The sequence below is a fragment of the Anopheles coluzzii genome, chromosome 2, assembly GCF_943734685.1.
Source record: "Anopheles coluzzii chromosome 2, AcolN3, whole genome shotgun sequence".
NCBI lineage: Eukaryota > Metazoa > Arthropoda > Insecta > Diptera > Culicidae > Anopheles > Anopheles coluzzii.
This window is the reverse complement of record NC_064670.1, coordinates 122,311,226-122,331,420: the sequence shown is the minus strand read 5'-3', so window position 1 is coordinate 122,331,420 and position 20,195 is coordinate 122,311,226. Positions and strand designations below refer to the sequence as shown.

At 48.8% G+C, this 20,195-nt stretch overlaps 2 protein-coding genes across 11 annotated transcripts in view; one reads left to right on the top strand and one right to left on the bottom strand.

The window, feature by feature from the left end:
• The window catches only part of LOC120949832 (glucose transporter type 1), a 176,955-nt gene that overhangs the window by 105,233 nt on the left and 51,527 nt on the right, over nt 1-20,195 (bottom strand). The window lies entirely within an intron of this gene.
• The window catches only part of LOC120949833 (uncharacterized), a 40,945-nt gene that overhangs the window by 1,724 nt on the left and 19,026 nt on the right, over nt 1-20,195 (top strand). The window contains exons 4-9 of the mRNA XM_040367386.2: nt 86-275; nt 2,818-2,915; nt 11,542-11,591; nt 13,191-13,284; nt 16,619-16,867; nt 17,529-18,198. Coding sequence (XP_040223320.2) covers nt 86-275; nt 2,818-2,915; nt 11,542-11,591; nt 13,191-13,284; nt 16,619-16,867; nt 17,529-18,198 — 1,351 coding nt within the window. The remainder of the gene's footprint in view (nt 1-85; nt 276-2,817; nt 2,916-11,541; nt 11,592-13,190; nt 13,285-16,618; nt 16,868-17,528; nt 18,199-20,195) is intronic.

The window sequence follows — 20,195 nt, the reverse complement described above, 5'->3', positions numbered from 1 at the left end:
ATTTTTATTTGTTTTCGTTGCGTAGCCACTGCAGAGTTTGCTCTTACACGGGACTAATCGTCTTTTTCTCTTTATTACTCCTCAGGATCGACAACCAGCTAGAGAGTGTGACGAGTTTACCGATTGCTCTTCCGTCGATAACAACAACGGGCTACATGCAGAGGATGAAGCATCGAACCGAAAGGCAGACAGTAAACTGTTTCAATTCCATCCACTAAGAACGGTACAATTTCTCTGTCTGGAGTTGACGAACAAACTTCGAGCGCTGGGACCAGGTAAGCTGATACGTTCGCTGGCGGCTACTTATTGGGCGCACCTACATTTTTAATGTCCAACTCATCACAGACCAAGGTGTGAAGGTAGCCTTCATACCCATCATCATCAATCGTGGAACAACCGGTGTTAGTGTCAGCCAGTTCCTTCCCGAATTTTATCCAAAACCCCGCCTGACAGGTGACATTAATCGATGTCAATATCTGTCTTACCACCAAAAAAGTATTCGGGTTCAAGCCCTTCTCGACTGGGTGAACTGCCACCCGCTACACTTCATCCGTGGGCCACCGTGACCCAACCACGATTAAGCGATGCAACAACCCTACAAAAATGACAGCATTATTCATAATAATAATAATGAAAAATATTTACGCTCGCCTTACCCTCCCGGTGACCAAAGAGGGTCTTAGAGGCAAGGCCATCGCAACGACGATATTCGCCGGGTGCTAGCCTGCTAGCGACAGACGATGATGGCTTCATTTTGGAGGCCCTGGTACCCGCAATTAACATCGGTCACGGTCGGAAGGTTAATAATAATGCCTACTTAGTCCGGTCCGCGTGCGTTCGGTTGGAAAAACATTGAGCCCGGGGGGAGGGAAGTGAAATTCCACTAAAAAGCACTCGCAGGCCGGGTTCGGGAAACTCAATTTCCCGGAATTGCGTGAAAGTTAGAAGGACAATGAATTGCACCACTACGCTTCGAACGCGATCATTAATTTTGTGTTGTCTGGGTACGGGGCTCCGTAGTTGTTTTTTTGGTTCTTAATATTATTTTTCGGTATCATTATAGTTAAAAACAATGGGCCCATCTGCGGGACCCAGTGGGTTTGAGGGTAAACCTCAGCAAAATAGTCACCTAATCGACTTGCGGCAAACGAACGAAAAAGAGAGAAAAAAAAAACAACAACATGGTTTGGGTGTATCCTTCGGGTTGACAACGACAAATAGTTGCTCGGAGGGAGAGTCCTCGCCGTTGCTCAACAGTTTTCCGTCGCTATCGGGGCGTTTTGATCAATCGAAAGTCATGCCCGGAAGGAGAGAAGCTCGGTCACGGTTCCAGGCGAAAGGGTTGCATGGAAATAACTATTAATTTCCGTTTCATTGCTTGTTACACAAAGGCTAATGGAGTTTTTAGCTTTGTTTATTTAGCGCTTGGTGTGAAACCGTTCTTAGTGTTTCCTTTTTTTTTGGCGGGGAAAATGCTTTTAAACCGATTTAAGTCGATGTTTTTATGCTGTACAAATTGTATTAACTTGATCAGTTAGCTTATTATAACTTCTTTTCGATGTTAAAGCCAGACATCCGTGTCTAAATGTCCTGGTCCTTTTTGTTTGTGCCCAAAGGCGTTTGGGCAGCCTTTGCAGACAAATTGTGGTCGAGTTTAAAACAATTCTTAACCGATCAGCACCGCAACCCGTTCCATTTCCCCCGTACAAACCCCTTTCTTCGCTGGCCACAGTGAGGCAAACGGGGGCAGCAAAATGGCGTGCAGTGTGCAAAATAATGAAAAAATAATTATATTGATTTCAATTTTCATTATAATATGCAAATCGCCCGCATCCGGCTCGTTCGGGTCCGGGTTTTGGGGTCGTTCGATCCGCTTCGGCTGTGTGTAGCTTCCGTGTGTAGCGGGTGTCGGGCTGGCTGAGTGGCCACCGTACACAGACACTCAACTTCAACAATGCCGCACTATGCTTGTGTCCTTGTGTCCGACCCGTCTTCTGAGCCCGGGCACATTGTCGGTCCACTCGGAACGGTCGCAAAAACGCACCTCCAGCAAAAGGTTAGAGCGCATCATCCCGTCGACTTCGGTCCGGGTAAACCACATCCAACCTAACCAACCAACCAGCTAACAACGGCTTGCCCTGCTGGACCCTTCCCTCATCCCCCACCCACCGCTGCCTAATGAGCGATGGATAATGCTTCAAGGCTTTAATTAGAGTTTAATGCAAGAATAACATCCATTCCCGTGAGTGGAACTTCACCTCCCCCCACCCCCTCCCTCGCTGTGTGGCACCTCGGGAAACACACCGGGACACAGAAGTGGTTTATACTGTGACCGCGCTAACACACCGGACTGCGGAGCATGCGGTTCAGTTGACGGGGTTATACTTTCGACCATTTTGCCATTTTGCTCACCAACTCCACTACCTTTTTGTCCTCCCCTTCCCACGCGAGATGACCTGTGAAAGACAACATGCCGCCCGCGTGAAACGAGCGAGAAAATTAGTTCCTCCGGTAAAAAGCGGGAAACCCATTTTCGAGCACAATTTACTCGCGACACTTACGACGACGCCCTCGTGCGGAGACCGTCGTGACCAACCTTTTAGCATCCTGACGGGAGTCGAGTTGCCCGTTGCATTAGCAATGAGACAAACATGACGATGTCGTCCACAGTGCAGGTGGCGATGTGGTGATGTGGAGTGGATTTAATTTCACTCTTTCCCGATATTTAAATGCAGTTGGTGATTAACACTTCGCCTGTCCGTCTGCCTGTTGGATCTCCTTTTGAGTGACTTTTGTTATCGTTTTTTGCACTTTCAGAGCATCGCTCGCTGTACAAAATAGGCAAGGAGCTGTCGATTGTGGTTCGGTTCTTATCGCACCAGCAGCAAACGGATCCACCGGAAGCGACTGTTAAGGTAAGTGGGAAGGGTGATTGCTCGTTTGCTTATTTGCCCGTCAAGCTTCTCGGCAGCTAATTGAGCAGCAAACGGGATACAACAATCGGATGTTTTAGTTTAAGTGCTGCTAGAAAACGGTGGTCGGGGCTCAGCCAATTCAATTCACCGAAAGGGCAACACCATTAAAAGACTCTAGTCTGCAGTTTTCACACCTTACAACATAATCAAACTTAAAAGTGTACCTTGTTGAGCGAATCCTTCCCAAGCGCTAAACGGTGATTATTGATGCAATTTCCATTCCTGCCTTTTATGAGACCCACATTTATGGAGGGAAATAAAACTGCGCTTCCTGATTCCATATTTGCTCTCCGATTTATAGCATTCCAAAGCCTTTAAAGCCTCAGCCTCAGGTTGGGCACACCCTCCAATACAAGGTTGAAATTTATCATCAAAATCAGGCTAAAATTGGGTCGGGTTGGTTTATGGGCTAAGTTTCGGTGGCAACCATTCCCTGGGGACGATCGATTGTTCGCAGTCAGTGTAATTAAAAGCTTAAGCAGCATTTAAAAATGGGCCCGGCGCGGAATGCTCATGCCTTCCGCGGTCGCTTGCGGAGCTCATAAAATTGAAGAAACATTTGCTCGTATATTTCCCGCACGGTGGTGTGCTGTTCATCTTTCATTTCCGCTTCCTCATTCCAGAGAACCCTTTAAAATCTTATTTTCGTGCCATTCGTTTTCAGCAGCGTCCCCCCGTTTGCGACGCTTTGATGGGAGAATGTAAAAATACATAAAACAAACCACTAACTAACACCTCATGTCACGCAGGCAAAGTAAGGTGGAACGGTGGGGACGTGTGTTGGTTGTGACTGTGTACTCCCCCTGCCCCCGTTCGATCGAGAATGCAGATTAGTGGAAGGGGAAGAACAAGGGAGGACTGTCGCTAAATCGCTAAACTTTCTCCGCACCATTTTGCGACAGCCAAGGCGTGGCACATAAACTGAACCACACACACACACCGACATGTCCCCTGTTCTCCTCTCCCCGCACGCGTGTGTGTTTGTGTGCATCCAAGGACACTTGCCAGAGGGCTCACCCGTGGTAGCTACGCGCAGGGAGGCAGCAAGTCAGAGAGCAAAAGTCAATTCTAATTAATTTTATGATTTTATTAAGCCTCGGTTAACTTCTACACCATTAACGAGAGTGAACAAGCGCGGGAATGGGAGAGCGGGAGACAGTGAAAGTTTTTACTGTCTCTCCAGCCAAACCCCTTTTCGTCCCTGCAGTTCTGTGCTGTTCTCCTGGGGGGAAGGAGGCACAGAATTGTAGCATTGTAGCTTGGCCTCGTTTTGCAGTATTCGGGATGACTGTGTATAGGTAACAGTTTAATAGCAAATCTCAGTGCCAGTGTGTGTGTGTGTGTCTTCATGCTAACCCAGGGGCATGGTGATGCGTGTGCTTCCTCCCATTAAGTGGTGCCCGGGTTTTATCACCTTCGTGTAATACGGTTACGAAAGTCATCAGGAGCAGTAGTAACAGGCAGCGCCATCTGGTTGAGTAGTTACTTTTAGCAGTGCTTCGCAGTGGCACTTGGTAAAGATGGTTTTTGTACCGGATTCCTTTATTTTCTCATTTTGCCATCTTTCTGCAATTGATTTCCCTTTTTGCTTGCTTTTGCAAACTTCATGCAAACTATGGAAAAATATAATTACCCTTCCTATTCTTTTTGCACTCGCTAACGCCTTCCCTTTGGCGATTTAAAAGTATTTCCCTTTGCAATATCATTAAAAGAAGAAAAAAAAACAGAAACCAACCCAGAACAAAAGAAAGAAACTATAAATTAAATGAGCAAAACTTATGCTCTGCTTTCTCTCTGTCTCTCTCTCTCTCTCTCACTCACACGCAAACAAATAATGATGCAAAACGTAAACTCCGCCCTTGTGCGGTGGAGCGGCGCGTGACTCTAACGTTAAAGAAAGCGCCAAAGTCCAAAGCAAAAATACAATGAAATATTAATTATGTAAAGTAGCTTTCACAAGAATAAATTATTTGTACTTAATCAACGACGGTACGGGACCGTTCCCAGTGGCAGGCGAAAAAAGGAAAGAAACTGACTGGCCAGTGGTCGTCGTTCCGGGAACAACACAAACGGAAAAGGAAACAACAGCGCGCGCACACACACACGCACAGAAAAAGCCAAACACCACATCCTGTCCTTTACGGACGTCCGACAGAAAAGAAAACGCCCACCACCCGACCAGCCGACCCATCGGGGGGCGACCACTGACAAAAATGTATGACCGGTGGATCCCGATGGCGCAAAAAAGTGGACGAAGCGGAGGACGCGAAGGAAGCGATTTTTGTTTTTCAGCTGCCATTTTTCTGTATCTATTTCTTTTGGCCCCTTTCCCCCCACCCCCCCCCCCCCCTTTGCCAACCCATCCCGGGGCGCAGCGTGACCAAACACCGGTGCGATGATAATGAGTGAATGAATTATTAGCAGTTGATGCGCCCGCTGCCTGCTTGGTTTTGTTGTGTTATTTTTAAAGTCTCGCGTTTTACGCTCTTATTTTGCTCGATCGGGAAAGGGCGTGAGGCTCCATTAAACACAGGCCCTCGAATTTAAAGGTTTGGAGGTTTCATGTGGCCTCCCCTTCCCCTTCTTCTGCCCCGTCCGGCCGTCCGGATGTCCGTGTCTTTTCCGTCCGCCTGACCGATCTGACCTCGCGCACCGGACAGGCGGACAGTGTGCTGACGTTTGCGGCTATTAACGTGTCAGCGTAAAAATATGGCTCAGGGGCGTATCCGCACTCTTTCGCTCTTTCCCAGGGCCGCAATTGTGCACGGCGCACGAGGACGTACTAAGGGCTCCCCCATGCTAAGGGGGCCAGAGCGCGAAGAGGACGCGACCGTTTCAAGTGGGCGGCATGGTACTTGATTTGGTAGTTAAAATATTTAAAAATAATTGATTTATCGATTTATCGGTTCACTGACGGTTCGACCCGGGTAGCATCATAATGCGTAGGAGAGAGAGATAGAGAGAGGGAGAGAGAGGGAGCGAGGTGCACCAAATGGGTGGAATCGCTTCGATAGGTTCACTCAATGCTCAACCGTTCTGTGAAATGTCGGAAAAATGTAAAACTCTTTTTTTGTTGTGTTTTGCAAACAACACAGCTCGTTGCGTTCATTTCACGTAAACTTCTACCGAAACAGAACGATGCAACTTTATTCGGGAAGTGTGCGTTGGACAGTAGGGTGGCCTGTGGCTGGTTGGAATACTATATATTGGTCGTTACGGACAAGCTTTCCCCATCGGGCCAAGTACCTGGGATAATATATTTGTAAAGTTTCACGTCAATGGCTAGCATACTCGTGCTGTTTATTGGAGCTTTCAGGCGTTCTACAAGAGCGTGAAATCTGTATGTAAACGCCTAACATTATGCAATCCGCGTTACAGTAACTGCCTCTTAACGTCGTATGGGAGCGTTTTTAAACCCAATCGAACGATCGAGTTTTTTTGCAGACCTGATTGTTTATTTCCGGAATGGCGCAATCTCTGCGCCAATAGATTGTTTAGGCTCGCTCTCAGTGCAGTGCCAAGCGTACGGTTACTTTCACTTTAATGCAGCACCCATTGCTGTGTTGCCGAAGGGCTCAAGTGTATCCGGCATGCTCAACAGTCAATCGATCGATCGAAAACACGAGCCTACAAAAGAAAGAAGCGATTCTCCGCACTCACACACACACACAGACACAAACACGCACCCTGGGGACGTTGTTTCATGTTGGTGCAGTTTTCACGGACCAATCGCCGTTATAAGAGCTGCTGTGTATAAGTGTGTGTGTGTGTGTGTGTATGTACACCCTAGAGGTGTCCTACTGCGCAGAGCCTTGCGAAACTCCCCTGCACCATACATACCCCGGGGTACTAAATTATGTAAACGACTTCAGGAAAACTATTACCATTCCAAAATATGAAACATCCTACTTTTCGGGCGCCGGTTTCGTAGGCAAAGTAATGGGGCAAAAGCTCTCCTTTGATCCACACACACACACACACACACACAAGGTTCGAGCGAAAATCCGGACCACGGCAAATGCCGAACTTGAAACACACCGTTGCCGCCCAAACCGAGCACTAAAGGGGGCTAAACATAGCCCTAAACCCGGGCAGCTAAGTTTGCTTTTGTACGGCCGGCAATCGATAAACATTTATCATCCCTTCGACCGGTGTTCCGGTGGCAAAGTTTGGTTGCTCCGGGACGGCACAACTTCGATACACGCACCCCAGTGCTGGGTGCCTGGTGAAACCGTACCGTACCGAACCCGCAATGCCATCGGTGCCCGTGAGCTCTAAATCAGTCGCTGCTCTTCCGCTCCACTCCAAACCGGAAGCAAGCATCAAGCAGAGAGTACCGCCAACGCCGCGCGCCACACGCTTACTTGCCCCCGAGAGCACATCACTAGAAACGGATCAGCTCTGTTCGGATGGGACAGCATTCCGAAGCAGGGGGATAGGGAGGGGTCCCGTCGCCCCGAAAGCCCCAAGATCTGTTGAGTTGTTTTCTGCGAAAAAGTTATCACTTTGTGTCAATACGGCGCACACGGCCAGGCCCGATCCCATACCAGAACCGAAGGGATAAGAAGGCACACTACATACAGGAGAGGATGCGGCCGTGCACTGGCTACTACTCGTGATTGCACGTGTGTCTCGTGATGGCACTCCAGTACTGAACTCCTTCTTCCACTTTGCCTGCTGGCCTAATCTTCGTCGTTAGAGAGGACTCGTCGGAGCAAGCGCAGGCTGGAGCATGTTTGAACAAAAACACACACGACCCGACTCACTGCCGAAAGGGGTTGGGAGTCCTCTTCAAAACACGCCACGCCGTGTTGCAGCACCGGGCAAGTAAAGTCTCCTGACAAGGTTGTTTACCAGCAGGGGGCGCACACCGCCAATGGGGCGTTGGAGTGCGGCACATCTTCACACATACAGCGCGTGTAGAACAAGGGGGCGCTAGTCGCGCAACGGATAATGGCATCGAGGGCGATTGGTGAAGTTAACAACCTAAATAATGGCAGTAACAGCAAACACCATTTCGCAGCTACAAAACAATTGATCGATACAGACGTGTGTGTGTATGTGTAAGTGGGTGTGTTTGCAGGAACTTTTATGTGTGTGCTCACCGGAGGGGGCATGCTTCAAGGACCCGTTCTGTACTCGAGCCGGTCTTTTTATAAGCCGTCGGATTGTTTGGTAAAGAGCTGCCACTGCTGCTGCTGCTGCTGCTGCTGCGATGGAAAGCTTGTCCGTACTTGAGCAAGTACCGCCGACATACATTCAACATGTCTCCATGGCTCTGTACAAAACCTGTAAAGTTTCGTTGAAGAACTTTCCACTGCCGAGCGAACGAGCCGTTCATTGTACCAAGTTCTACCGAGCCATTTGCAACAAAATGTCCCCGGAACTGGCAAGGGGTTTGCAAGGTGGGGCTTGGATCGAACGGAATAGATTGTTGTGTGAACGTGGTACACTGGTGGACATAAAAATAGGAACTTTTTTCTGTGACCGAAAAACATAGTTCTTGTCGGAAATATTTGGTAGCCCTGAAAAGGATTGTTTAAGTGGTTGTTGGGAGGTGGTGTTGCGGTGTTCCACAGAGCGGAAACATATTCTAACGGTCAATGTGTTGACCGTGATTCGCTATCACTTCCTTAAAAAAACACACAACAACTTTTTTTCCTATCTTTTTGTCCACCAGTGTACCAACGGTAGAGTTTTCACAACTTTTCTGCAGGTAAATCGCTACCGCAAAACGCGCCGAACGGTAGCGGTAGCGCTTCGGAAAGTTGTTCCGAATGGTGCGCGGAACAGCTTGCGGAACGAACGAGTGGTTGTGTACGCATTGTAAGCGAAACTACGCGCGGAAGGCATCTGCCGGTGTGGGTTAGCTTCGAGTGGACTTGAAGCGCCCAACATCGATAGAGCGATGGCAAGTAATCGGTAAGCTCCGGGAGCTTTATAGTTCAACGTGTGTATGTAAAGGGGCCTCACTCTCTACAGCAAATCCTTCATGGTGGCTGGGGGAAAGAGACACAGCGGTGTACTTCACGTGTATGGCTCCCGAGAGGATTCCGAACCCGAAACCGGGTGGTGAGCACGGTCGTCAATATATTAACGGAGGCATATTTTATCCTTTCCAAAGACAGAACGAGAGCAAGAGGAAGGCGGAGTACATGTTCATCGGCTTTTGCCTGCCACTGTACAAGTAGTATTACCATTCTTCACCCGGAACAGGGGCAAATGTGTCCATTTGAACTTTGAAGAAGCTGTGTACACTCGGGGTCTTAAACGATGCGGCACGAAAGGGACGCATAAATTCAATGGCTGCCTTTTTTTCATCGTTGTTGGTGTGTGTGTATGTAGTAGAAAAGGGTCGACTCCTGGAGGGATATTCATGAGCATGTGAGAATATTCCATAATCTCTGCGAAACTACCCTTTTTTACACGACCATCGCCCAAACAGTGAGCGTCCGGAAGGGAACCCAGCTTCGATGATAAGTTTTTATTTTTCGAAGTAAAGTATAGCCGAGAGAGAGAGACAGAGAGACAAGAAGAGTGTATTTCCAGGAGGGAATGGGGGAATCAGCGAGCTACAAAATGGTATTTACAGTCCGTCTTTTTGAAGAGCTAGACCACTTACGGCCTTATTTGCCGCGCCCCTCAAGTGATTTTCCAACAACGCTTCGATAAGGATTCGAAAGCGGGACCCACAGCAAAACCATCCACAGCCGCTTTGCCGTGATGGATTTGGATCAACACATGGCACACCCAACCATTGGCACTCCTGTGCGCTAAGCATTGGATCCGGTCGATGCACGGATTAGGTCGTTCCTAACGAGCGCATGCCAGCTCGGTGACGTACTTGAGTGGCCTGGGCGAGAGAAATATCTACTGCCATAAATCTTTCACTCATTTTGGCATCAATTTCCGACCAGTTTTGGGGGGGGGGGGGGGCAGTGCTTGGAGTTTTGCAGGCACCACACCTTTAGACTACGAATGCGACTTTGATGACTTTGAGAAAGCGCCCTCTACATGCAAACACACCCTCAATAGCCAACGGTAAGCCTCATTACCCTGTCATCCGGACACATCAATCAAACGTGAAATTGTTTGGAAATCAACTGTCGAACGAATTTTGATGTTCGTTCCCGTTGACTTCCCACGCCGAAAACACACACACACACACACTGCTTTCTCCAATACTCTGACGTCTTTGGTTGCGAGCAACAGCAGCCATGGACGTCGTGTACCTGTGCTGTAATGCTTAAGCCCCGGAGACATATGAACCACATCCAGCGGGTGGCATTTTGCACACGGCACAAAGGGAGAAGGCCAAACCGCAACCAGAACCATCCGACCGCGGGGGGTTGCGCTGTGTGTTCCAGAAGTTTTGTAGATTTATGGGCCTCGCACCGCTTGCGCTACTGCTGCACTCCTCGTATTTCCTGGCCGTTCCCAAAAGGGACTCATTATTTTCGGGCATAACAAAACAGCTCACTCTTTCGGGGCAGCCGGAACAGTTGAACAGGGATATTCGATACTCCCCGCTCCCCGGAACACGATGGGAAGAGGGAGCTCGTGAAGGACGCCCCAAAACACCGAAACCGATACCTGTCGTACTGCATACACCCCCTTGAACCTCTCGCACGTGTGTTTTTGTGAACGTGAGATATGAAAAGCTCCAACGCGCTCGTGCGTCCATCTGGACCGGGATATATTTCAAAGACGTGCCTCAATCTTTACTGCCATTCGGGCAGCCTCCTCCTGACCCAGTTGCACGTGGTTCGTAAATGGTTAAAAATGGTACTGAAGTCTGGGCCTGGGTCTGGCAATGAAAACCCAAGAACCAACACCCGAGCATCAAGAATCAAGATCTTCTTACAACGGCAGCAGCATCCCGGGCAAAAAAGGCATATATTATCGTATATATTTTGTCACGGGAATGATCGATGGGAATCCCTTTGCCTCTCACGAACAAGAGCGGCACACACACTCGCACACACGCACAGAGAGAGAAAGGCAATCAAGTCGTTTTGCCGCGTAACGCCCAAATAGCAACCACGGAGCAACATTGCCTGCTTTTTCCCGAGCGCGCCCGTGCGTGCGTGTGTGTGTGTGGGGTGTGATTGTACAATAAATCATGCCACTCCAGGGGCGCCACCACCTGGGCGAGAAGAAGCTGTACACCTGCACACAAGGATCAAAGTGTGTGTAATGCCGGGGTGGCGGGTTGCCGTTGGAAATAAAGCCCTCATGCGATCGTTTCATCCGCAAAAAAGTCGCTTCGCGGGCCTACCTTTTGACGTTATTACCTGTTTTTGCAAGGCTGGGATAGGCTGACGAGAGAGAGAGAGAGAGAGCCTTTTCATGGTTGAGGGTTTTTTTTCCTTTTTTCGAAAAGCCTTTAACGTTTCGCACGAATATAACGACACCCATCCCAAACTAGGATGGGAAGCTTTTAATTGCCTACATTCAGGCGCCGCGCTCAAATCGACACCAGATTGTTTCCGACTGATCCAATCTATTCGTGCTAAATAAATAATTTACGCTTTCTTTTTTTTTTCTTTTTTTTTGCAATGCTCAGGCACACCCACAGGATGGCACGGACCGGACGCAAGACAAACCCGAATGCCCGTAAGTATAATTACCATCAGTTTTCCTTCGATTTTCTACCCACCACCATCGGGGGTCTTTCTTTTCGTTCCAGTTGTGCTACACCGTTGTAGTTTTTGTTCATTTCATCCGCAAATGTACTTTTTTGTTATACTTTCTGGGTGGGCTACGTTGCCCCACCGCCGCCATGGCTCATTAGAGAAGAAGCGCACGGGGCCGGGCGCCATTATTATCTCGCAACCATATCGTCCGCCTTTCGCGCCGGCTCCCAACCGCCAGCGAGAAAGCAAAATTGTACCGATTGGTTCCGCCTTTGCCTTTGCCGAACAAAGCTGCTGGTTGCTCTCTCTATGTGTGTGTGTGTGTGTGTGTGTTTGTCTGATGGGGTGAAACAAATCGTGAAACACGAGAAAGAAGAAAGAAGCGCGCGGGACAGCCGGGACGAATATTAGCAACAATCCAGTGTCCATCGTTATTGTTCGAAGCAGCAATGGTGGTGGTGGTTCGTTCCCTAGGATATTTCATCCGATCATTAAACGGTTCTGTTTGCCACCCACCAATCCCCTCACACCGTTCTGTTCCATCCCCTTCCCCCACACCACAATCCAGTGCGAAGCCATCGTTTAGATGATAGAATGAAAAATCTTTTCCTATGTCTTTTTTCCACTTTTCTTGCGAGCACAAATAAGACCGACTCTGGTCCGCTCGTTCTTGATGCTCGTTCCTTGCTCGTTGTTTACCCCCCCTCCCCTTTTCACCGTCACCCATCCCATTCCTTGCTCGCTCGGTGGAAGGACGCGTGAATGTGAAGGTTTCAAATTAATCGCCAGCATTAAATCATCGTCCATCGTTTTCGTTCGGCGAAGCGCGCAGCTAAATGAATCCTCATTAGATACATCGAAATATCTTATTTACGTTCGCCATTTTCTTTGCAAAAACCGTTTCCCTTCTATCCTTCAGGGGGTTCTTTTTTCTCGATCTCTTTCTCCCTTTTTGTCTCTGTGCTGCGTTTAACGATAACGGGGTGTATTTATAATATTCCCGCACCCGCGAGGGTCCACCAAGCACAAGGGGAATGTGTATGTGGGTTTTCGGACAGAAAGGATCACAGCCAGACAGACAGAGCAGACCGTATTTGCCTTCTCCGCTTCCTCACACACACACACACACACACTGGGAGCACTGGTACTGGTCCCTCAGGTCCCATTTTGTCGTTTTTGCAATTCCCGCAATGGAGTTCCGCTTTCGTCGCCTGCTGACTTGACTGTGTTTGTACTATTTGTCAAAACTCGGCGCCTCCCCCCCTTCCTCGGTCCCGCTGGAACCCCCCGGGACTGGCAGTATTTTGTCCATCCGTTCTGAGCCGCTGCCATACTTACCGGAGGACTAATTCTTAGTAGGAACTGGCGCCAGCCCGCCCGCCCTTCCTAGCCTAGTGTTTGTGTCGTTTCGGTGCTAGCGGTTGTTGCGGGGGGTGTGGGATAAAACTTTTTCGTCACAATCATAATAATTATTTCTTCCGTACCGTTTCTGTCCGCTCTCCCCGTCATTCTCATGCTTCATGCTTCTTCAACTGTCTGTTTTTTGTTTCTCTCTCTCTCTCTCTCTCTTTGCCTTTAGGAACTGTCAGCTGCTGCAGCGAAACTGGCAGGACGATCGGGACCGGCACGCCCAGGAAAGCGCCCAGTTAACGGAGCAGATTAATTATCTTCAGGTAATTAGTTTCTATTAAGGCTCATCGTTCCGCTGCTCTAGTTGCTCTCCCCTCTGTCCAACGGTTTGCTGTCCAACGGTCCAACGGTATTTTTGTCCTGTGTTTATAGAACAGAAGACTTCTTTTTTGCTTCTATGTGTGTGTGGCTTTATCGTTGCCACCCAAGAGAGTACTGCCCGGTACGATTTTAGGTTAGGAAAATTTATCATTTTTCTTTCTTCGTCCAACACTGTTGACCACCGTGAGCTACAGGATGACTCACCGTGAGCTGCGATAGCGTGTGTGTGTTAAGCTGTGTGTTAGAAAGCGAAACGAAAGCGCTTAACCCCGGGATATGGAATCTTCGGGCGCTCTCCTTCCGAAGCTTTAGCAAGTCGCACGGAATGAACACGCTTTTCGGTACGCTTCACGATACTATAAAATTTTATTTCCCCATCACCCCCTTGCAAAGCTACTCTCCTAAGCACTCGCTCCAAACGCTCCACATAGCGGCAAAAGGTCAGGAACGACTTTCGCACCTTTTTTTTTGCTCCCAAAGCGCCGCCAGATCGGGAAGGGCCGCCAACGAGAAAGGCGATACGCTTAAGTTAGCACAATTTATTCATTGTCCGATTATCTGCAACGGGGGGCGCGCGATGGCTTATCTAAAGCCGGCGTTGAACCGTGAGCATAGTTGCCCCCCTGGGTTGTTGCAAAAACCCGTGTACCGTGTAGATGCAATCACTGTCTCGCGGGCTAGCGCTCGGGGCAATCGTTATTGTACGAGGGAGATGGGGGCGTTATGGGGTTGGGAGACGGTGCAAAACTATGGGCGCAACTTTCAGGCTCGATTTGTGTGTGCACGGGAGAGCGGAGATCGGTGCGGGAGGATCGGATGTTGCATTAAAATGGGGCACGGGGCTATAAATTAAACTAGCGGCCATTAATGAAGTTTTGTGCCGCGCTTTACCTTTTACACCTTTTTTGCTTCCTTTCTTGCTTGGTTCGTGTGCATCGTTATTGCGTTTACAGTGCAGGAAGTTCTTGCAGCAAGGATGGAGATGCATTCCTTTGCGAGGAGGTGGTAAAATGTTGATGCTTACCTGTAACAATACAAATTGCAAAGAGGTAAAACCGCGTTAGCCTTTCAATCTATAAGATATTACATTTTTTGTAGATGTTTTTGGATTACAAGATGCTCAATTCTTTTACTTTGTTCAAAATCATTAGAAATCGTTTCAGTGTATTTTTGTTTGAACTTTACCTACAAGATAATCAAAATATTATGCCGCCGAGTAGCGAAATTGTTTAAAAATATAATTTTGTTCTGAAAATTGCATACATTTAGGCGTATTATTTGAACGAAACTTGATGTTCGTGGCATACATTCAAATTGAAAGGTTTTTTTTATTATTTTTTATATACATAGAATAAACACACATTTTCAGTTGAAGTATGATTTTTAACCCCCTTCCCAGCCATTTCCTGTAAACCACAGCCATGCTACTTTACACGGAAGCAAGTTCATCATCCGGCGCGAGGAGCAGCACAACTTCACACACAACTTCACCGTCAGAAACTCGCGAAGGAGGAAATTAATTAATCAATGTTTCAATGTTGTTGCCGAGCCGGGGCAGTTAGTCCCCGGGCAGAATAACCTTCCCGGGCGACCCTTTTCATGGTCTCGCTCGACACGGCGGCCCCGTGATGAATATGTGTTTTCATGGTGTGTTGTTGGTTGCTTTTTTTGTACACTCTGTGTGAAAGAGTTGAGTGTTGATTTTTTCCCTCCCCTTGGCTCGCGGTGGATACTTTTTATCGCGCCTTTCATAAGGAAATTGGAAAAGTTTTATCGAACGCGCTCCGGCCACCCCAGCGCGGTGCGCTGTTGATGAAATCGGGAACAAGGAACAAGCCCCAGCGGTGGTGGAGAGGGAGGAGGAGGAAAACACATCCAAACATTTACGGGTGTATTTTTAAAGGGGTGTTTGTGTTGTAATGGTTTGGTGAAAATACGTTCCTTTCCGCACTGTGATGTAGCACAACACCGAGAATGCTTTATGCAAAACCAATTGATGATTGTAGTCATTACACAGGGACAATAGAACCGCACACAATGCTCTGACCTCTCTGTTACCACGAGCGTCCGAACGGTTCCCTTTGCCTCCTCCTCTAAACAAAACCCCCATTTAAAGTACGGTGATCATTTGCAGTTGTGCAGCAATTGTCTTTGCGGTATGTTCTCTTCCGGACCATTTCTTCGCCTGTACTGGGGGGGAAGGTGGAGAGAATGGTCGTAATACACAATGGTCGTAAGAAAACAACAGTCCACAGACATCGTCCCATATGGCGCTTGTTAGGCGGCACCGCTCGTTGACATCGACCACATTTGCAACGGTAATGCGCACCGGCAACCGCAGGACACGTTCGACTGATAAAACACACATTGATTGATTGTAGTAATTACTCAGCCACAGCCACACACTCCTTCCCGGTATGGACCGGACCCGTTCGGTCGGCCAGCCATACAACCGAGGGACACGTGCCGAAAGGCCGACGGTCACGCAATTACGTTGTCAAATAAGAAAGATCAGCAACTGGACCGACCAACGATCTGAACATCCAAAACATTCCAGCGCCTCATCCAGCGCCCTCTAGCGTTCTGCTGTGAGGCGAAAGGTGTGTTTGTGTGGATACATTTCCCACCGAGCCGTTCATCACGGACACTGGACGTTTGCTGGAGCCTTATCCAAGGTTCCAGGATCCCGGGGTGCGGCTGCTGAGATGCTGCGTCAGTAACGCACTACTCTACCCAGGGTGGTTCCTCCCCGATGCTGTGTTGTCAATAAGACGCCAGATGGCGATAAATTCCTTGTACACGATAGGCGTCTAGGGGCACTAATCTCCTTTTCGCTGCTGTTGTATGGGTGGGTGTCTGCGTGTGGGGGTCTGGTAATGCGTACGTGCGAAATGAGCCTTCCCGGAACTGTTTCATTTCCACACGTTAATCACCCTATCAGACGCATGTCTCAAATCCCTTTTGGCACAGCAAAGCCTTATTTCAATTCCCCTCCCCTGCTGGGGCTGACCAGCAGCAAACCATGGCCCGGCTTCGTTATCGCCTTTTCGCTGTGGCCTGTGTGTTTGTGTGGCCTGTGTGTCGATAAACAGGGCAAACGGAAACGCGCAGAATAATTATCACTTCCTTTTAATTACTAACCTATCGCTCGGTTGTCAAAGCTTGACGTTTCTCTCTCTCTCGCTGTGTGTGTGTATGTATATATTTTTATTTCTCTCTGCTCCATGAAGCCGCACACGGTCTGAAATCGATTTTTTGTTCGCTTTTTTTCTGCAGACACAGCTACGCACGGTCCCGCGGCCGCAAGATGTGGGCGAGCTGGTGCGGGAGCAGTACCGCCGCATGGAGAGCGATATTACGAAATTAAAGCTCGCGGTCGACGAGAAAAACGTCGAGCTGGTGTTGATTAACGATCTGAAACGGAACCTTAAGGAGGCGCTTGCGAGGGCGAAGCGGACCGAGCAGGAGCGGGCGGAGCTGGAAAAACGCTTGCTGGAAGCGCAGATGGAAAACAAGCGACTGGAGGTAGGTACGAAGTGGGTGCGAGCGAACCGTACTTTATGTTAATTTTTAATAAGGTTTCCACATGACCAGAAATTGAGATGCTTTTGTTGTACAGATTGCATACCTTTTGGCGCATGTAGCGCTGAGAGACGGAGAAATACGCCTTAAAGTATGCAATTGGTCGAACAAAATCTCCTTTCAATCAACTTTTCTGTTAAAAGCTCCTACAAAACATTGCACCCGAGGAGCAGGTGTACAGCATCATCATCAGCGTCATCAGAAGAGTAATGATGGATAGAACTTCCACGAAAGCTCGAGATTTTCATCCCCACCATTAAGTTGAGGGATTAAACTTTCCCAGAATGAACCGAATATCTCAAGTGTCACGAGCTTCTCAGAAACGGTGACAATCAATTCTGTAAAAAGCAGCGACTGTTGAACCTTTGCGAGCTCTTCGCTGCTCAAGTGTCGGCGTGGAGTGTAGCTTTACACAGCGATGGTACACACTCAGCATCCGCGCCCGAAACACCTGAGACGATTAAAAGCAGCGATGAATAATGTGATGTTGCGGTTGGGGTACCATCATTCTTTCCTTCACAGTACATTAACTCTCAGCCAACACACACACACTCTCTCTCTCTCCCTTTGTAACTTACCGATCGTTGCTCTTTTCCTTTCGCAGCTCTTCCTGGACACGCAGGCCATTAACTTTCGCAAGGTGAAAAGTGAGCTCAGCCACATCCACCAGCTCTCCAGCCGGCAGATCCAGTATCTGGACGAGCCGATCGATTCGCTGGTGCAGCTGGCGGTCAGTCCACGTCGGCACCATCGCGGCCGTCAGCCATCGTTGCGTAATTATGCATCGACACAGTCGTCGGAGTGTGATACGACTTCCTCCCGTACGCTTCAATCACCTCGCCCGGAGGAGGAGATGGAGGAGGAGCACAATCAGGCAGCGAAATCTTCACCAAACCGGCCCGAGATGGACGTGGCACAGCGAAAAGCTCATTCCAATTGCCGGACCACCACCACTACCACCAGTACGTCGGGCCTCACGCCCGACGAATCAATGCCTTCGTTAGCGGCGTCGCAATCGGATCGGGATAATGCGACCGGGAGTACGCAGTCGTCTACGCCGAGCTGGATTGACCGACCGCGACGACCGGGCGATGACAATGGCAAAGATAACGAACGCCACCGCCAAGTACCGGGCATCAATCGTGGTGCCGATCACGATGACAACCGCATCCGTCACCGGGCGAGCGATTCGGATTACAGCGCCGGGAAGCTGACCGGACGCCCTCTGGACGATGGTGACGCCCAATGGCAGCAATTCGTCGTCGAGCTGGCCGGTGAGTAGTGTGTGCTAGTCTTTGTGTGCAATGCACATCGAAACGTTTTTGTCCCAACCCGGTGTGCCTTCAGTTTGTAAGCTTACTTCCGTGGCGATGCACACGGAAGTGGTTTTAAGGAGTATTTTTTTGTTTCGCTGCGTGCCCGTTTCATCGTGTCCATCAAAATTGCTCGCTGCTGTGGAAGAAGCTCACGCGGTGCTTCTCCCTGTTGTTGTTGTTGTTGTTGGTGCCATTCAGCAATGAATCATTCAGTAACGTCATCTGCTTTCGACGAGCGCTTTTTTCCTTCCGTTTCTTTTCTTCAGTATTGATGTGCACGTCGGCGTGCAATACCGTGATAGTTGCACAAATTAATGAACAGGATGGGACCCGGGACAAATGATGAAATTATTTTTTTATGCACGATAGAGCGCCCCACCGTTGCCAAATGGGCGTTGAGGTGAGAAAAGTAATTGGAACATGTTGATTTTAATAGTACAACGAGCTTACTATAATGAAGCGCTCGATGTTTGGCATTTACACCTACAGTGCAGTGCTCATTAAAACCAGCAGCTTCCACTCGCCACTCCCCATTACATACACTTGCTTACACATTCCGCATTTCACCCATGGGCGTCAGCTGCAACAAATCGTTTCCAACTACATACGGCAGCCACGCTGCAAGAGGTTTGCGTTGAACGAATTTGTACTACATGTCGCCCGGCCTGTTGACGCATACGTCACCCCAGACTGACACGGTGTACCCCCCACCCTCTGCTGCTTCTCAACATCAACAACAGCAACAACATAAACAAAACCAATGCACATCAACCCATCAGCGACAACCGAACTCGCGCGCGCGCCCTCAAAAACTCATCAAACAATTTACTTTATTTATGAAATTAGCTGCCAAACTCGTGCCGTCGCTACATCGGTGCAACAATTTTAACTCGCCTGCCACCTGCCTTGTCTCTTTACCGCTCAGCCCTGGACTATGGAGGCCAGCTTCGGCTCGGATTCGCCAACAGCCGCCGCTCTAATGCGTGGGATCGTGAATAATTCCTTCGCTGTATCGAGGTCGATCGATTGCAGTCGCGCGTGTGTGTGTGTGTGTGTGTGTGTGTGTGTGTGTGTGTGTGTGTGTGCTTGAGCACGATAACAGCAATAACAGCAAACCGCCAGCAACCAGCAGTGGTGAGGGACAGGGTTTCAGGGGGTGGTAGCGAGCAGCAGCAGTAACACCAATGCAACTTTGTAGTTTGCAGCCGGGCGCTTTTAATGGCATCAATAAATAATAGCACAAACGCACCCATGACATTCCATGGCAAGTTTTGTTTGGCTTTTAGTTAGGGTTCCCCACCGGCCGCTGTTCCCTGTCCCCCGGGCGCTGCTTCTCCCATACATGCGCTCAGTGGAACGCCCTTTTGTGTTTGTACGTGCCTGGAAGGAATCACGACACACTCTGACCGCGGGACACAGGCGGCTGGTTGGTGCTCGCCCGCGTATAAATCATTGAACGTATACGTACACACGCGTGCGTATGCACACAAATTTATCGTTTTTGAAACACTAATGTTTCATTAATTATGCTACTTTGGGCAGCTTTTCAGTGGTTTTGTTTGGTTTTGCATTTTGTACTGCTCGGTGTCTGTGCTCTTCACACGCATATGCCGCGAGTGTTGTTGTCCGGGGCCTGTAAAATGAGTGCCGTGATTGAATGTATTTGTTTTACGGTGGCACGTGTGTTATCATCCTGGTCACGGCACCGAAACTGTGCTTCACTAAAACATGTTTTTGTTAATTAAATTTTTCTCAAAAATACAACATTCTTTCCGAGAACGGAGTCACTTCCTCGAACTGCGTAAACAATGTTCGCCTTCGCGTTTGGTACCGGTTTGATTTTTCCGGAAAATGCTCTCACAAATTATGAAGCACCATGCGCCTCCATCGACGTCGACGAAACTTTGCGAAACACGAATAATTGAGCCACCTCATTTTCTGCCGCGCCTTCTTGC